Source organism: Peromyscus maniculatus, chromosome 3 (genome assembly GCF_049852395.1).
Source record: "Peromyscus maniculatus bairdii isolate BWxNUB_F1_BW_parent chromosome 3, HU_Pman_BW_mat_3.1, whole genome shotgun sequence".
In the NCBI taxonomy this organism is placed as follows: domain Eukaryota; kingdom Metazoa; phylum Chordata; class Mammalia; order Rodentia; family Cricetidae; genus Peromyscus; species Peromyscus maniculatus.
In genome coordinates, this window is record NC_134854.1 from 116051714 (window position 1) to 116067839 (window position 16126).

General features: G+C 41.4%; 1 protein-coding gene across 50 annotated transcripts in view; it reads right to left on the bottom strand.

Moving 5' to 3' along the window:
* Positions 1-16126, bottom strand: part of Magi1 (membrane associated guanylate kinase, WW and PDZ domain containing 1) — a 650928-nt gene that overhangs the window by 94299 nt on the left and 540503 nt on the right. For 21 of the 50 annotated variants that reach the window (XM_076567404.1, XM_076567402.1, XM_076567395.1 and 18 more), the window contains 2 exons: positions 8991-9073; positions 5028-5063 (listed from right to left, as the gene is read on the bottom strand). In XM_076567404.1, coding sequence (XP_076423519.1) covers positions 5028-5063; positions 8991-9073 — 119 coding nt within the window. Of the gene's footprint in view, positions 1-5027; positions 5067-8990; positions 9074-16126 lie in introns of all 50 variants that reach the window. The other 29 variants (XM_076567403.1, XM_015989170.3, XM_076567398.1 and 26 more) reach the window with 2 other exon arrangements.

Below are 16126 nucleotides of genomic sequence, written 5' to 3' on the forward strand. Positions count from 1 at the left end.
TTGTTGATTTTGGGTGGTGCTGTGTTCTCAGTGGTACTCTGTGCTTTAATAATTGTGGCTTCCTATGTCTTTCCACAATGTCTCTACTATGCTCATTTCTCTGTTCAGCTGAAATTATTGCTTTCGGTTTTTTCTTTAGGTAGAATTTGTTGGTTGTAAACTTTTTTTTTTTTTTTAAAGATTTATTTATTTATTATGTATACATTGTTCTGTCTATACATATCCCCACAGGCCAGAAGAAGGCACCAGATCTCATTACAGATGGTTGTGAGCCACCATGTGGTTGCTGGGAATTGAACTCAGGACCTTTGGAAGAGCAAGCAGTGCTCTTAACCTCTGAGCCATCTCTCCAGCCCGGTTGTAAACTTTTTAAAAGACTGTTTATATAATAGAAAGCTTTTCTTTCAACTTCAATTACAGTGGGTAGTTTTGCTGGGTATATTGTAGACTGGCAATCATAGTCTTTTAAAACTTGGAATGCATTGTTCCAGGCTCTTTTCACTTTCAGAGTTTCCATTGTGAAATCAGCTGTTATTCTGATGGGTTTGTATTTATATATGACTTGTATTTTTTCTCTTGGAGCTTTTAGTACACTTTTGTTTGTTATGGCCACTTAGTGTTTTAATTATGATATGTTGTTGGGATTTTCAAATATTGACAGTTTTGTCAGCAAAGTGTTCTCACATGTTACCAACAGTCACAGAGTGTAGTGGAGTCATGCATGTGCACACAAACACATGCAAACTAATTACTCAAGGCTCATGTTCTGTTTAAATTTGACTGCACATCCAGAGACATTGATTTTATGGCATTTGACACACAGGTTATGCCTGCAAACAGAGACACACTCCCACCGCTTTTTAAAAAAAGCATTTAGCAGATTTTAAGATGTCTCTGAGTTTGGGAGACATTGGCACTAAAATGCATGTTATAATAGCCTTTGTTTGTAATATCAGATCTTAAAAAACTGATGTCAATCAAATGCCTGGGAAACAGTTTACCCTTATAAAGCTGGAAATTACCATATAAATAAAAATGAACCTGGGAAACATTTTCAAGGAGTTGGGAAATTGAAGATTAAAAAATGCAAATTGTTGCACAGTCATGGGGTAGAAGAATGGATGAGAGTGAAGGATAGTGCTAATTATACCAGACCTACCAAAACCCAAAACCTAAAATATTTGACCTGATTATCATCAAATAAAATGGCAGAAAGATGTACTCGATTTTCTTAATTTGGCAAACATTAACAGAAGCACTACTGTTTGCCTGTGGATGTGTCAGACACCAGGGACCCAGGGGGAAGTGTACAAGTCGTTACCTGTGCTTAGGTGGAGGTACAAAGAGGATACAAGAAACCACCCCTGACTTGACCCCTGGGTATCATCAACAACTTCACATCCTGGAGTTGAGAAATGTGCCCAGGCAGTTGGTATTTGTGAGTATGGGGGTTGAGGTGATAGTTTGGTTGGCAAGTACTCTGTGTACTTCCATGCACACATACAAACACAGACACAAATTAAACATCTCTGAAACAGACAAACCAATTCTATAAATTTTTGAATTTTTTAAGCTAAAACTCAGTTTGAATTGAAAAGACAGATTTCTCACTTCCAATGTGGTAATTAACTTAATAACAGGAATTAGTCTCCTAATGCTTAAAATAGAAATAGGTCATCAATTAAAAAAAAAAAAAGGAAGCTGTTTGTCTTAGAATTTGCCACTTGGTTTTGGAAAATGAAAAAGGTCAGAAAATATTTAACATAGAAACTGATTACATTATGTTTTAGGCAAACATTACTAAAGACACACTGCCTGTGTCTATGGATGGATGATTGACAGGCCAAGCTCTCCAGCCTGTTATGGGGATTAGAGAGAGCTGAGATCCTTCACACTCAGATCTGGGATTGTAACTTATGGTCCCACATTGGTTCTGTTGTCCTGGGGACTTGGCTTGGTTAGTAAATATCTCTGAACATACCTTTCCCCAGGTTCACCTGAATGGAAATGCTTGTAAAATGCTTCCAAGGCACGGGGCCCATAGACAATGCCTGACGGGGAAGCACATGGAACAAGGATGGTTGTCTACAATGGTACGCTTGCTTTTCCTCCCTCGGAAAATTTCGTGTGGAGCAAATGTTGATTAGTCAAATGTTCTGTATGTGGGAAAGCTGTCAGAAGGATTTTTTTTATTTTAAGTCTCTACTTGATTTCTCTATCTGAATACCTACCTACTAGATCAAAGGAAGGTTCTGTGGGTGTTTGGGTTTTGTTTTTTAATTCTAAAGACACTTTTATGGAGAATGTGACAGTATCTGCAGACCCAGTGCAGAATGGAGCTACTACCTTAGCTCACATACTAGAGTCCAGACACAACTCTATAATCAAGTGACCTGTATCCAATACCCATACTGACTGCCTATGCCACCCAGAGCAGGTTAGAGGTTCCTTATCACATACGGACTCCCACTGTTCACCGAAAACCTTACGGGTGCCTTTGTTCAAAAAATAGATTACATTTATTAAGAAAATGGGCAGTGAGCTCATCAACAGAACTTCAAGTAAATACAGTAGATAATAGTAAATATGGCAAACATGAGTGTGCATACTACTCTTACACAATAGAGCTGTGCAAACAAAAATCAGGCCACATGCCTACACTACTCATGAGAACATATTTGATATATGGTACCTGCTTTAGAATGGCTCACAGTTAACTCTTGTCTTAGATGAAGGGAAAAGTTTTGTAAGAAAGTATTGGTCAATCCAATAAGAGGGCTAGCTAACATATAAAGCCTTACTGAAGCACCAACATGTGCTGATCACCAAAACAAGTTCTCAGTAAGTCTCCTCAGAAGCATGGAGGGAACCCTCCTTTTACTCTGATTTGCAAATCTGCATGCATGTGCGTGTGCGTGCATGCGTACGCGCACATGCTGTGTACATGTACACAGGTTCATGTAGGTGAGGGTGTACGTGGAGCCCAGTGTGGGCATTATGCCATTGTGAGCATGGAGAGGGCAGAGGAGTTGGTTTTTTTCTCTCCACCTTCCTGTGGATTCCAGAGATTAAACTCTGATTTTGAGACTTGAAGTTAAGTGTGTTTACCTTCTGAGTCCTCATGCCAGCCACAACCATGGTTTGTGAGACAGGACCTCTCATCTGTCTGGAACTTGCCAGGTAGGCTAGGCTGACTGGCCAGCAAGTCCCACCTACCTCTATCCTCAGCACTGGGATTTTCAGTGCTTTTTTAAAAGCAAAGGTTAAAGGTCCCTGGGCTGCAAGATACACACTTTACCAACTGAGGTCTCACCCCAGCCCCTGACTTAGACATCTTTTGTAAGTGTAAAGTGGGAAGGTGAATAAGGCTGACGTCACAGAGCCAGTAACTAAGCGAGGAGAGCTAGTCCATGTCAGGGAGTCAGTCAAGTAAGGAAGCTGGGCAGTCTGCTGCATCCCAGAGGCAGCCTGGCAAACTGTCTCCGTGTAAGCATGGAGCACATCACTAGAACACATTCTTGAGAGTCTTGGACGCTATGGGCACGTTCTAACAATGCCATAGTTACAAAGGGGAAATGACAAACTGCTTTCCTGAAATCCCAACATTCAGACTTCCGTAGAAGCAATGAAGCGTGTACTAGTCCACACAGCTGTGTATGTTATCTCCACGGGCCACCAAGAACCACAGATTGGTCACTCACATATTTTATTCAGGTGGTAGCAAAGGCTGAAATTGGTTCAAAAAATGGTCACTACGCCTGACTTTGTCAATGTTTTAATCGATTCTAAGTTGATAATTTTTTAAAATAGAACTAGTGTTGAATTATGTTATCACACAGGGCAAACCTCAAGTCATTCCCACCACAATAACTGCAGGGCAATTTACTAAGCAACTTAAAAAACAGACCCCAAGAGTTATCGTCCATTACTGATGTATTCCCTAGCTGTAAGAGAATATCTTCCAAATGTTGATAAAAATGAGGCTAACTTCTATACTACAGCTCTAGTCAATCAATATTATATGTATGTAGGAATAGCAAATGAGAGCGGTAATCACTATAAAATACATCCCCATTGCAAGGAATTAAGACACTTCTAGAGAGCAAGCAGATTCAGTAATCTTGGGAGAGTCCACACGCTCACACTCATGTCAAAGGATCTTCTACTTAAAACCGGCAAGCGTGGGCCACTTTTCAATCAGCCAACGCTTTTTCCTGCAATTTACCTGAAAGTACTGGTGCTTTTCCATCTACTGCAGTGATGTTCCAGATGGACTGCAACTAACTTCAAAACTATTCAAATCTCAGTACTATCACAGGGAACAGAACGCAATACAGTCCAAAAGCAGAGCAAAGAAACAGCATTATAGACACGTGCAAATTGCTCCTAAAGTCTACCAGCCAGGGCAGCCAAGAGCTGAGTTACACTGACACACAGTCTCTACAGGAATCAGCACGGCTCCTGCTGCCCAAGACCGCAGTGACAAGGTCAGCAGCACACAGTCCATGACTTAACAATATAATTGTAAGACTCATCAGCTATGCAGCTCATCGCTGGAATTACTTGATTTCACATAGCGCACATAGCAATCAGTAAATCTGTCTCGTGAGTTTTTGTTTTACTTGGCTTGTTTATATTATGCATAGAAACAGCCTTGCACACTACACAGATTGAGGCAATGAAGCAAAGACAGATTACATGAAAGTTCGAGGATCATGGCAAGCATCCCTTCATGTCTTTCTCCAACTCTGAATTTAAAGACCACTCGTCGCCAATTTACTCCCATCCTACCCTTAATCTGCCCGCACTGGTTCTATGTAAACACCGTGTGTTACACACAACTCCGCCTGATGCCTGTCATCAAAGGCATGGCCTTTCATGGGCCCGGCAGGCTGAAAACTGTGACTGGAGAAGCATAAACTCAAGGTACAGAAGAAGGAGGCAGTCCGTCACGGAGGGTACCCATGCAAACAGCAGCAGGCAGGGGTGGGGGTGGGGGGTGGGGGGTGGGGGGTGGGGGGCGTTACCTAGTTCACTGTCCAGCTCCTCGGTGTGTACCCCTTCTTCTCCAAAGGAAGAGCAGGATTGAGACAGAAAAGAGAAAGACAAATTCAGACACCAGCACCAAGAGAGAAACTCCCTTAGAAAACAGCAGCAAACACGTCACTATTGTGTCCTTACCTGAATTGTGGTTTGTTTCACTGGCTTGGCTAGTAAACTCCTGACCTCAGTGTAAATCACAAAATGGTAAGAACTGATATTGGCAAAATAATTATACAGCTCATTTCCTTGCACGTCAAAACGTTGTTTGATTGGTTGTAAAAGATGATGAATACCTTTGCGGTTCCCATGTTCTTAAGTGGGAAGTCACTTGTTCCTGACCTTATTTGCAGCAAACAAAGCTGTGAGACCTTTCACTATCGGTCCTTTTAATCCTTCAATAATCCTCTCATCACAGAAGCAATTACACTCGCAATTAGAGCATTACTTAACTTAAAAGTAATACCGCTTGAGAAACAGAAGGTGAGGTCGAATTGAGAAAGGAGATTGTATAATGAACCCAGAGCCTTTTAAAGAGGGGCTGGAAAGATCAACTATGTCATGGTGATACATCATCAAGGACGTGGTGCTTGAAGGCCACAGTGAAGGAGGACCAGGGCAGAGTTCACTCATTTGTTTGCTTGGTTATTTGTACATAAGCTTTCTAAGCCAATGGTTCAGAAGTAGTCAAGTGAAAATGTGCTCAATTATTTCAGCCAGCAAAACAAGTCAAAATCCTTTCCTTCTTGACCTCCTCTGGCTGTCAGTAAAACAAGCAGGTCATGCCTGAGATGAGAACATGGCACAGCACACAGAGTTCATTTTGGTGCTAAAACCTCCCCAGTGGAGAGCAGGTGGCTGTTGCCTACACCGGAAGGAAGCTGCACAAACGCACAGACTAGGGAGGGGTCCAAGCCTTTTTCACAGCGCTACATGGTAGTAGTGCCCAAGGCACTTTCTAGACCATCTTAGGCCACTAAACATTTCTCAGCTAGTCCTGGGAGCCAGTCTGACCTCAGGATCCCATCACTGTCTCCTGGTGGAGTCTACAGACAGGCTTCCATCTCCCCCCACCCCCCAACCCCCGGCATGGACAGTAAGTTTTGACTGGCAGTCTTTTTTTTTTTTTTTTTTTTTTTTTTTTTTTTTTTAAAAAGAGGTTATCAGACTTGAATAAAATCATTTGTAAAAACGCCCATTTAGATATTACCTAAATATGTTTTGGGGGAGGGTTTGTTAATTTCTTCCCCTGTGACTATATGCCATTCACTGTGCTAGGGGCCTGTGACATCAGCAAAGATACAACGACTCACGTACAAAGCTAAACAAAAATGCAACTGAAGTTAAGACCAGGCCTAATTCTCCAGGGTCACTGAAATGGTATCTGAGCTAGAATGTGAAGGGTGCATTGGATGTCAACAAAAATGACTTGAATTTCAGCTCTGTGGCAGCTGGCTGCTTTGCCGTTGCAGTCACTGCAGGGTCTACAATGTAGGCGCCACACAGAAGACATTCAGCAACAGTGACGGACGTGAAGCTGTTCTGAGGAGAAAGAACTGGGCATCTAACTGTCGGGCAGTAGCTCAGTGCGGTCTAGCGGGAGCCAGTGCAAAGCAAAGGGCAGGGTAGAGAAGAGCAAGGACGGCTGGACAAGCAGACGAGACCCGGCAGTTACCGAGCAACCGGAGAGCCACAAGTGAAGACCCCTTCACCCCGACCGACCGACACTGTAGCAGACGGCTGAGAGCAGCGGGGAGAGCATTTGGGTAGGAGACACGTGTGACCTGGCGAGGGATGGTCCAGGCAGGGAAGAAAACAGAGAGGGGGCCCAGAAATGTTTAAGAAGCATGTGAACTGAGCTGACTCATGCATCAGAAATGGAGGCAAAAGGGACAGACGGATGGGATTGCCGAGTGTGCAGCCATTTACTCTCAACTAATACAGGCAACAACTAGCAAAGGCTGGTAAAGAGTCAAGAGTCTTAACTTAAATGAGCCCATGAGTCTGGAATCTCTTTGAGACAGCCTATTGGGACAACAACCAGGCAACTAAAGACACTGACCAGGCACTAGAAGGCAAGGTCAAGACTTCTAATGGTACTAGACTGAGATCAATGGCCACAGGTAATTAATACACCTTGGGTCCTCACTCAATTGAGAACAGCAACAGAAAGTGCAGCATCCTCGCAATATTTAAGCATAACGGTGTTGTGCTGCATTCTGTGTGCAGGTGAGCCTGGGAGCATAAGGCAATGCAGGCACAGTATGTGTGGGCAATAGTGCATTCTTGGTCTGTGTCACAACAGCAAATAGGAGCGCAAGGCAGCTCTGTGTTTACTAGCATCGGAAAATGCAGACTGACGTGTCATCATATGATTACATGTTTATGCTGTCTGCACATACATATCATTCTAGATGAATAAAACATATGATTCTAATGTTGAAGAGATAATTACTGAATGAATTGCACTTGGTATGGACGTATACTTGTCCATAAAAGGAAATACTGGTAATATAGAGATGAAAATTTGGTAACAAAATCATTAACTCCTCTTAATGCATTTATTCCATGGCAATTTTTCTCACTAAAAGGTTCTGTAACCTTCTGTCATCTATAAAATTATAGTGCTATGTATTTTCACACATTCCCAATGTATTTATAATGGATACTGACCCTGAAGACCCTATGTGATAAAAATGGCTAAAGTGCCTTCAAACTCATCTCTTGTCAAAGAGATTAAACTTGTTCTATGAAGTTGTACTAAAATACATTCTAAAGAATGCATGTAAGGTTCTCATCTTTGAAAATTGAAAATCTTTTGAAAACATTATATTAAACAGAATCCTCAAATACTCAGATAGCTGTTACCCCCAGTGTATGAGAAGCAGCTCTGATCATACCTAGCCTACGCCTTCTTCAGCTATGGGAACAAGGATCCAAAATATAATGAGCACCTGATCATGCCTCTCAAATTGGAAAAATACATATTTCCACTTGGACTTGCTCCAATAAATGTAGAACATGCAAATCTATATTTATCTCATGTAATCTGCAGCCATATGCAACAGGAAACTCTCAGAGTACAAGGCTTTTAACTGTGTGATACTTTGAAACACAGTCTTGCATTTTCCAAACATCACATTTATGTATTTGCAACAATTCTTCACTTCAGGACAAATTAATTATGCTACAAATTCAAATGCCAGAATTGTATTGTATAATGAGCAGCAAGGCAAGAATTTGTCTTTTAATGTGTTCCCAGGAGGAAGGAATCTTCGTAGAACTCGGGTTAGATCCCAGTGCTAAAGAGGATGGACATGCTCTGCCTTCACCTCGACCCCCCCACCCCCAGTTTGGGAGATAATTAGAAACTCCAATACTTGAAATAACCTTTTTCGACAGAAACTGTTACAGTCAGAAGGAACATTTGGGAGATGAGGTAGCAGCTCTAACACCTGCCTCTTTGAGGAATAGCCTTTCAAAAAAAATTGTGGCTGTATTTTAAGCTACAAATATATTCCCAACATGTCAAGATCTTCCCGTTGCTCCCTAAACTAGAGAAACAACAGCCAAAAAACCTCTTCATTGCTTCCATGAAGCTTTTACCACACAGGGTTAGGGTCTAGGACATTAGTGTGTGTGGAAAATCAAACTATCTTTCGTTTCTATACCCTGGAGTGCTTCTCTAGAGTCTTTTCCAAGTTCAAGGCGGAGGATGAACTTGCCTCTATTTCCAACAACTATACTGGAATGTACATATCTTGAATTGTTCTTTTGAAAGAATTCTATTTAAGTCCCTCTTGCGATCTAAGCCAGTGTGCTTCCAGTAAAATCCAACAAAAGCCACTTCAATGTTAAAAGCTGATTTACCTTTTGATCACTCTTTAGAAAAATGTACCCATGTAATCAAGCCCCCCAATTTGCTGATCCTAAGACCTCTTAGTCCTTACCATCATCTTCACATTCTTCCAGAGGCTTCTGCTGTTTATTCAGGCACCGAGGGTCTAACCATGATGTTGTCTTTGTGTTATGGCTGAAATCCAGAGACAAAAAAAAGATGAAATTTCTTTAAAAAGAATAACAACAAAGTACAAAGACAGAAAAATCACAAACACTTGCATATCTGCTCATAAACCAATGAAGAGATGCATTCCAACAGTACAGGCAAACCACTAGAGGACTGGAGGCTGGAATGATAATGGCCTAGGGCGAGTCTTAGAAGAACATTTCCCTAAAATATAATCAATGAATTACTGAATGCTTAAAATATAATACCAGCTTTTTTTTTGAAAAAGATACAAAGGACATACTTTTCTTATACAGTCTACTCATCTAGACATATTCTTCAGTCTTCATATTTGCCAAAGAATAAAGGTTGGTTTAGTTTACGTTTGTCTACGACTTCAATTTAGAAGACTGAAATTCAAACAAGGCTGCTATATCACTATTCTACCATACAAGCCCTTTTTTACTTACAGCGGGGAACCCCTCTATCACACAGCACCTTAAACCTGCTCATACCCATCACTCTCCACAATATCCTAACTTAGGCATTTAATGAACTAGTTAATTTACTTATTTATCAGTGTGTGAGCACATTCATGCTATGGAACATGTGGAGGTCTGAGGACACCTCACAGGAGTCAGTTCTCTTCTTTCATCATCAGGGTCCCAAGAACTGAACTCTGGCATCAGGTTTGCGGGGAAGCACCTTCACTGGCAAGTCACCTCACTGGTCCCTAACTTAGGCTTCAGAGAGGTCAAAGGCAACCCAAATTACCTACTACAAGTAGAATCAGGCTATTAAGGAAAAAAAAGAGAAAGAGTAACAGAGATGCTGTCCAAATGCCTTCTGGAGAGGACAGAGAAAAGGTCTCAACAGATTGACTGGGGCCATCTGAACTATCCCAAGGGTATTGCCCTTCAGTCACACTAGGAATGTCACAGGCAAAGCGGGAAGAAGACGTCTTTGTGCTTCCCCAAGTGGATCAAGACACTGGAGGTCAGAGTTCTGCCTGGGCCTGATTCACTGAGCAACTACGTGGGTGAGATGGGAACGCCAAGTCCAAGAACTCTGGCCAGAAACTAGATATGAAAACAAGATACGGAGAGGGTGCAAAAAAAAAAAAAAAAAAAAAAGCATTTGAAGTTTCAGCGTGAATCCTTGTTTATCCCGAGTTTAAAGTTCAAGCTATGTAAAAGGAGGCACAGAGCTGCACCAGGATTTTAGACTCAGATTTTACTAACTGTTAAAGAGAAAATTATGCCATTTCACCTAAGTTAAATAACAACAACAAATTTAAAATAATACCATAATTCCCATCATCACTCTGCTCTGTGGGGCCACTCGCCGCCATGAGAATCTTATTTCATACGTTAGTTTATTTCATTCTCATAATAACCCTACGGGGACAGTAATGAGCAGTAAAGTTACTATCCCCATTTTACAGAGGAGAAAAATGGAAATACAAAGAGGAAGTCTGCCCGAGGACACTGCTGACACATGGCAGACATGGAACTGAAATGCAGGGAGTCGGACAGCCCAGTCTGAGGTCTGCACTGGTCTCCTGTGATGCGGCAACACTACACCGCTCACTGCCCGGACACGGGTATGCAGCATTTCAGAAACAAACCTCTGTCTTAGTTATGTTTCTGTTGCTGGGATGAAACATCATGACCGAAAACAACTTGGGGAGGAAAGGGTTTATTTCATCTTACAGCTTGTAGTCCATCATCCAGGGAGGTCAGAGCAGGGGCTTGATGTAGTTACTGACGCAGAGGCCACCGAGGAGTGCTGTTTACTGGCTTGCTCAGCTTGCTTTCTTAAATAACTCAGGACAATCTGCTCATGGGCTGACCCTGCCTACAGGAATCATTAATCAAGAAAATGCCCCACAGGCTTGCCTACAGGCCATGTTGTGGAGACGTTTTTTCTCAACTGAGTTTCTTTTTACCAATGATGGCTAGGTTTGTGTCAAGTTGACAGAAACCAACAGGACAATTAACCCCTTGCTGACACACAAACACATAATTTATTTATGCATAATCTTCCCTTTCTTATTCATTCACAAGACCTCATATTAATATCAATATCACAATATAAAACATTTCAGTCTTTAAAAAGTCACTTTAAAAATTCAGTCTGTCTAAAAGATTCAAAGTCATTTTCAAAGTTCACATTCTCTCTAAAATATCTAAACTCTCTCAACTGAACTCCTATAAAAAGTAACTTATATACTTATTTCAAAAAGGAAGAGCCAGAGCCCAGTTACCATTAGATCAAAGCAAAACCAAACTCTAACACTGTAAATAACCCAGTGTCCAATGTTTGGGACTCAAAATCTTCTGGGCTTTAAAGGGCTTACGCAGCTCCACCTCTCTTGCTCTAGCATGCTGAACCCACACAGTACATTTCACAGGCTCAGGCCAGCTCCAATCCACAGCTGCTGCTGTTCTTGGAGGCTGTTCCACAGTATTGGGATCTACAAAATGTTAGGAGATAACTACAGAGGCACCCTTACCAATGACTTCTCCTAGCCTCTCTTCAGGGACTCTGACCCTGCCACATGATGCCAAGTCTCAATCTCTCTCCCCGACTCTTAAATCCCGGGGCTTCTACAATTGAGGCTGCACCATGACCAGTGGTCTCGCCTGGTTTCTTACAGTGCCAAATCTCAGCTGTTCTCCATGACCACGTCATACTTTCAAAACCAGTACCACCTGGGGAACCCTTACACATTACCAAGTTCAGCTGCCATCATGAGGTACAGTCTTGGCTCTCTCTGGACCACAGCTTCTGTGTGCTAACTAACCCTGAGGAAATACTTCCAGACTTCCGATAGCCAATGATGCTGGCCTCTTCCTAAAAACCACTCATCTCCAGCATCAATTGTCCCAGTAAAGCAAAGGTTTTACTGTGGGGGTGCTGGTCTCTTGTTAATCACAGCCAATTCTTCAGCCCTAGCTGTCCAGGACCACAAATTGTTTTATTGAAATTATCAAAAGGCCACAATAGAGTCTATAAGGGACTCTTAAAACCCTCTAAAATTTCACAAGTTAGGTTTCCATTATCACAACAAATGTCAGTGTTCGTATATTCCAAGCTCCCACAAAACAGCCCTCTGAGCTGCGAACACTCAATAGCTTTTCCAGTCCAAAGTTCTAAAGTTCTTTCACAGTCCTTTCAAGAACAACACAGTCAGGTCTGTCACAACAAAATCCCACTCCTGGTTCCAATTTATGTCTTAGTTATCTTTCTGTTGCTGTGATAAAAACACCATGAACAAAAGCAATTTGGAAACGAAAGGGTTTATTTCATCTTATAGCTTGGAGTCAATCATGGAAGTCAGGGTAGGAACTCAAGGCAGGAACGGATACAAAGGCCCTGGAGGAATGCTGCATACTTCTAAATATGTCTAGGTTTGTGTCAAGTTGACAAAAAAAACCAACAGGCCTAATAACCTTTTAGTTTGAAATAACTATAGAGCCTCATGTCACTATAACGAAGAAAACAGCTAGATTCAATATACCTTTACCTGGATAACATCAATGGCAACATCTTTACAAAGCTATTCACTGGGACAGCTGGAACATGTATTATCGTGTGTGTGTGTGTGTGTGTGTGTGTGTGTGTGTGTGTGTGTGTGTGTGTCTCCCTCTCTCCATTTTTTAAAGACAGGATCTCATAATGCAGGTTACCCTCGAACTCGACATTCTCCTGAGAGCTGGGATTTTCAGGTACATAACCATGTTGGGTATTGGTTTTGTTCTTATTGAATTTTATTTTTCACTCTTTTTATTTTAATGTCTTTGAGTTTTTGTTCTTTTTTTCCCTCCAGTACTAGGGTTTGAACTTGTGCTGTAGGCATACACACAAGCCTTCATTTGAATCCTTATCAGGGAAACATCACCATATAAACATCATACAATGTTGCTCTTCTTCTATTTTCTAAAACATTGTGTAGAAATGGTGCTCATTCTGCTCTCACAGAATTCTCCAATGTGAAACCATGCAGGCCTACAATTTCTTTTTCAGTAGTTTAAAATTATAAACTCATTTTCCTAATAGTTAGGGGCTCCTTAAAAGATCTTAACTCATACTAGATGAGCAACAGTCTATCTCTTGAATCACTGTGATTTGTTAAATGTTTATATGGAGATCTGCGGCCACATTCCCTTAGTATCTTGTAGAAATCTTCAGATTGGTGATGATTCCCAGCTTGATTAATACTGGCAAATTTCTGTTTTTCATTCTTTGTCTGTCTTAGAGATCCTTTTCAGTTCTATTAAAGCTTTGAAGAATTAGCCATTCCAGACATTTTCTCTAGGGTTCAGTTCCATTGACTGCTCTTCTTCAGTCTCCCCTGAGAACAGCTTGAGAGTGTGTGCTAAGATTTATTATTATTTTACCCGTATAAGTGTTTGCCTTTATCCATGGGCACTACATTGTATACAGTTATCTGTGGCTGCCACAGAGGACACCAGACCCTCTAAAACCGGAGTTACAAACTTTGTCAGTTGTCAGGTGGGTGCTGGGAATGGAATCAGGTCCTCTCAAGAGCAGCCAGGGTCCTTAGCTGCCGAGGCATCCCTTATTTTGAGTTTGACTTAACTCTTCTTTTTCTAGGTTCTTGAGATAAAACTCAGACTACAGACCAGAGCCGTCTTTTTAAACACTACACATTTACCTCTGTCATTCACTGGGTTTTGTTCCACTCTGATACGCAGTATTTTCATTTAATTTGATTTTCTTTCTCAAGCTAAGTACTAAGGAGACTAAGGCTAGAGGATTACAAGTTTGAGGTCAGAACGGTTACAAAGAAAGACTCGGCCACAGAAGTGAACAAAAGCAAACAATTTCTTTGAGAATACTGTTCTGAATTATTGGTTCTTTTTCTTTCTTTTTAAAGAAGTCTTGTTTGTTTGTGAAATGTTTTTATTGCATAATATTATGATGTTTAGTCTTTTATGATTAATACTTTTATAATAGTTTTTCCTATCCATTTATGTTCAGCATACCTCACTGTTACAGCATTAATTAATTTCCTGTAGTTACTGATAATCCTTGACTATGCTCCTGCTTTCCAGCTCTTTTCCAGCTTTCCTGTGGGCTGCTGGACTTGAGAAATCCTTTCTCTTTATCTGAACTACTTTTATTGTTTATCTAGATTTTGAAATGGTTGCTTTGGGTACGCCTTAGGGTTATTGTTGCGTTGAAACACCACGACCAAAGCAACTTGGGGAGAAAACAGTTTACTTCTCTCCCAATTCCATGTAACAGTTCATCACTAAAAGCAGTGAGGGCAGGAACTCAAGCAGGGCAGGAACCTGGAGACAGGAGCTGTTGTAGAGGCCATGGAGGTAGTGGTGGGGAGGGATGCTGCTTCCTGCCTTGCTCTCCTGGACTTGCTCAGTCTGCTTTCTCTGGCCCAGGGGTGGCCCCCCCACAGTGGGTTGGGCTCTTCTCCACAAATCACTAATTAAGAAATGGCCTACAAGGGCTGGAGAGATGGCTTAGCAGTTAAGAGCACTGGCTGCTCTTCCAGAGGTCCTGAGTTCAATTCCCAGCAACCACATGGTGGCTTACAACCATCTATAATGAGATCTGATGCCCTCTTCTGGCATGCAGGCATACATGCAGACAGAGCACTTATACTTAAAAAAAAAAAAAAGAAAACATAAATAAAGTTTTATAGAAAAGAAAATGACCTACATGTTTGCTTGCCTATAGCTCGATCTTATGGAGACATTTCCTCACCTGGGGCTCCCTCCTCAATGATGACTTCAGCTTGTGTCAAGTTGACATAAAACTAACCAGTATGCCGGGCAGTGGTGGCGCACTCCTTTAATCCCAGCACTCGGGAGGCAGAGTCAGGTGGATCGCTGTGAGTTCGAGGCCAGCCTGGGCTACCAAGTGAGCTCCAGGAAAGGCCCAAAACTACATAGAGAAACCCTGTCTCGGAAAAACAAAACAAAACAAAAAAAAAACTAACCAGTACAGGGTACTACAATGTAAATATTAAGATACCATATCTTATCACATTTAGATAGTAATTCATATATAGTTATCTTATTACACTTATATATTCCTTCATATGTGTGTTATAAAATCTACTGGTGCTACCATTTTCCCTGGTCAATTAAAAATATAAAAATCGCCGGGCGGTGGTGGCGCACGCCTTTAATCCCAGCACTCGGGAGGCAGAGGCAGGCGGATCTCTGTGAGTTCGAGGCCAGCCTGGGCTACCAAGTGAGTTCAAGGAAAAGGCGCAAAGCTACACAGAGAAACCCTGTCTCGAAAAACCAAAAAAAAAAAAAAAAAAAAATATATAAAAATCTTAGCTACACTTATATTCTTTTACTTATAATTAGCTTACTGCTTCTTCCTAAATTTGTATGGAAAAAAGTGTTGAACTTCTTTTTTTATTTCAGGCCTCTAAATTAATTAAGAAAAATCAAGAGGTAAAGAAAAGTTTTTCTTATTTATATTTTCGCCTATTCTATTGTGGCTTCCTGCTGTTCCAGAATTCTCCTCTTCATGTAGAGGAGGCTCGCTGATGATTACCTTTCCTAGCACTGGTTCATCTACGAGCACCTCATCCTAAAAGTGCTTTGAGTCTACATAGACACTGAGTTATTTCCCATCTCTCAGGGTCCAAACAGCTCTTCCTACCTTCTAGTCTGGTGGCAACCTTCCTACCACTGTGACCTTTTAATACAGTTCCTCACATTGTGGTGACCCCCTAACCATAAAATTACTTTGTTGCTACTTCGTAACTGTATTTTGCTACTGTTATGAATCATAATGGAAGTGTCTGATCTGACATGTTGGATATCTGATAAGAGACCCCTAAAGGGGTGGCAACCCACATGTTGAGAACCATTGTGCTAGTCTTTTTCATCACTTGTTATATTAAGGTGTCATTTCTCCTATTCAAGGTTTTTTTATGTTTAGTTATGATGGTTTCAAAGAGAAATGTCACCATAGGTTCACATATTTGGACACTTGGTCCCCAACTGGTGGCTCTGTTTTAGGAAGTTACAGAAGTTTTAGGATGTGGGGTCTTGCTGGACAAAGTCACAGGGC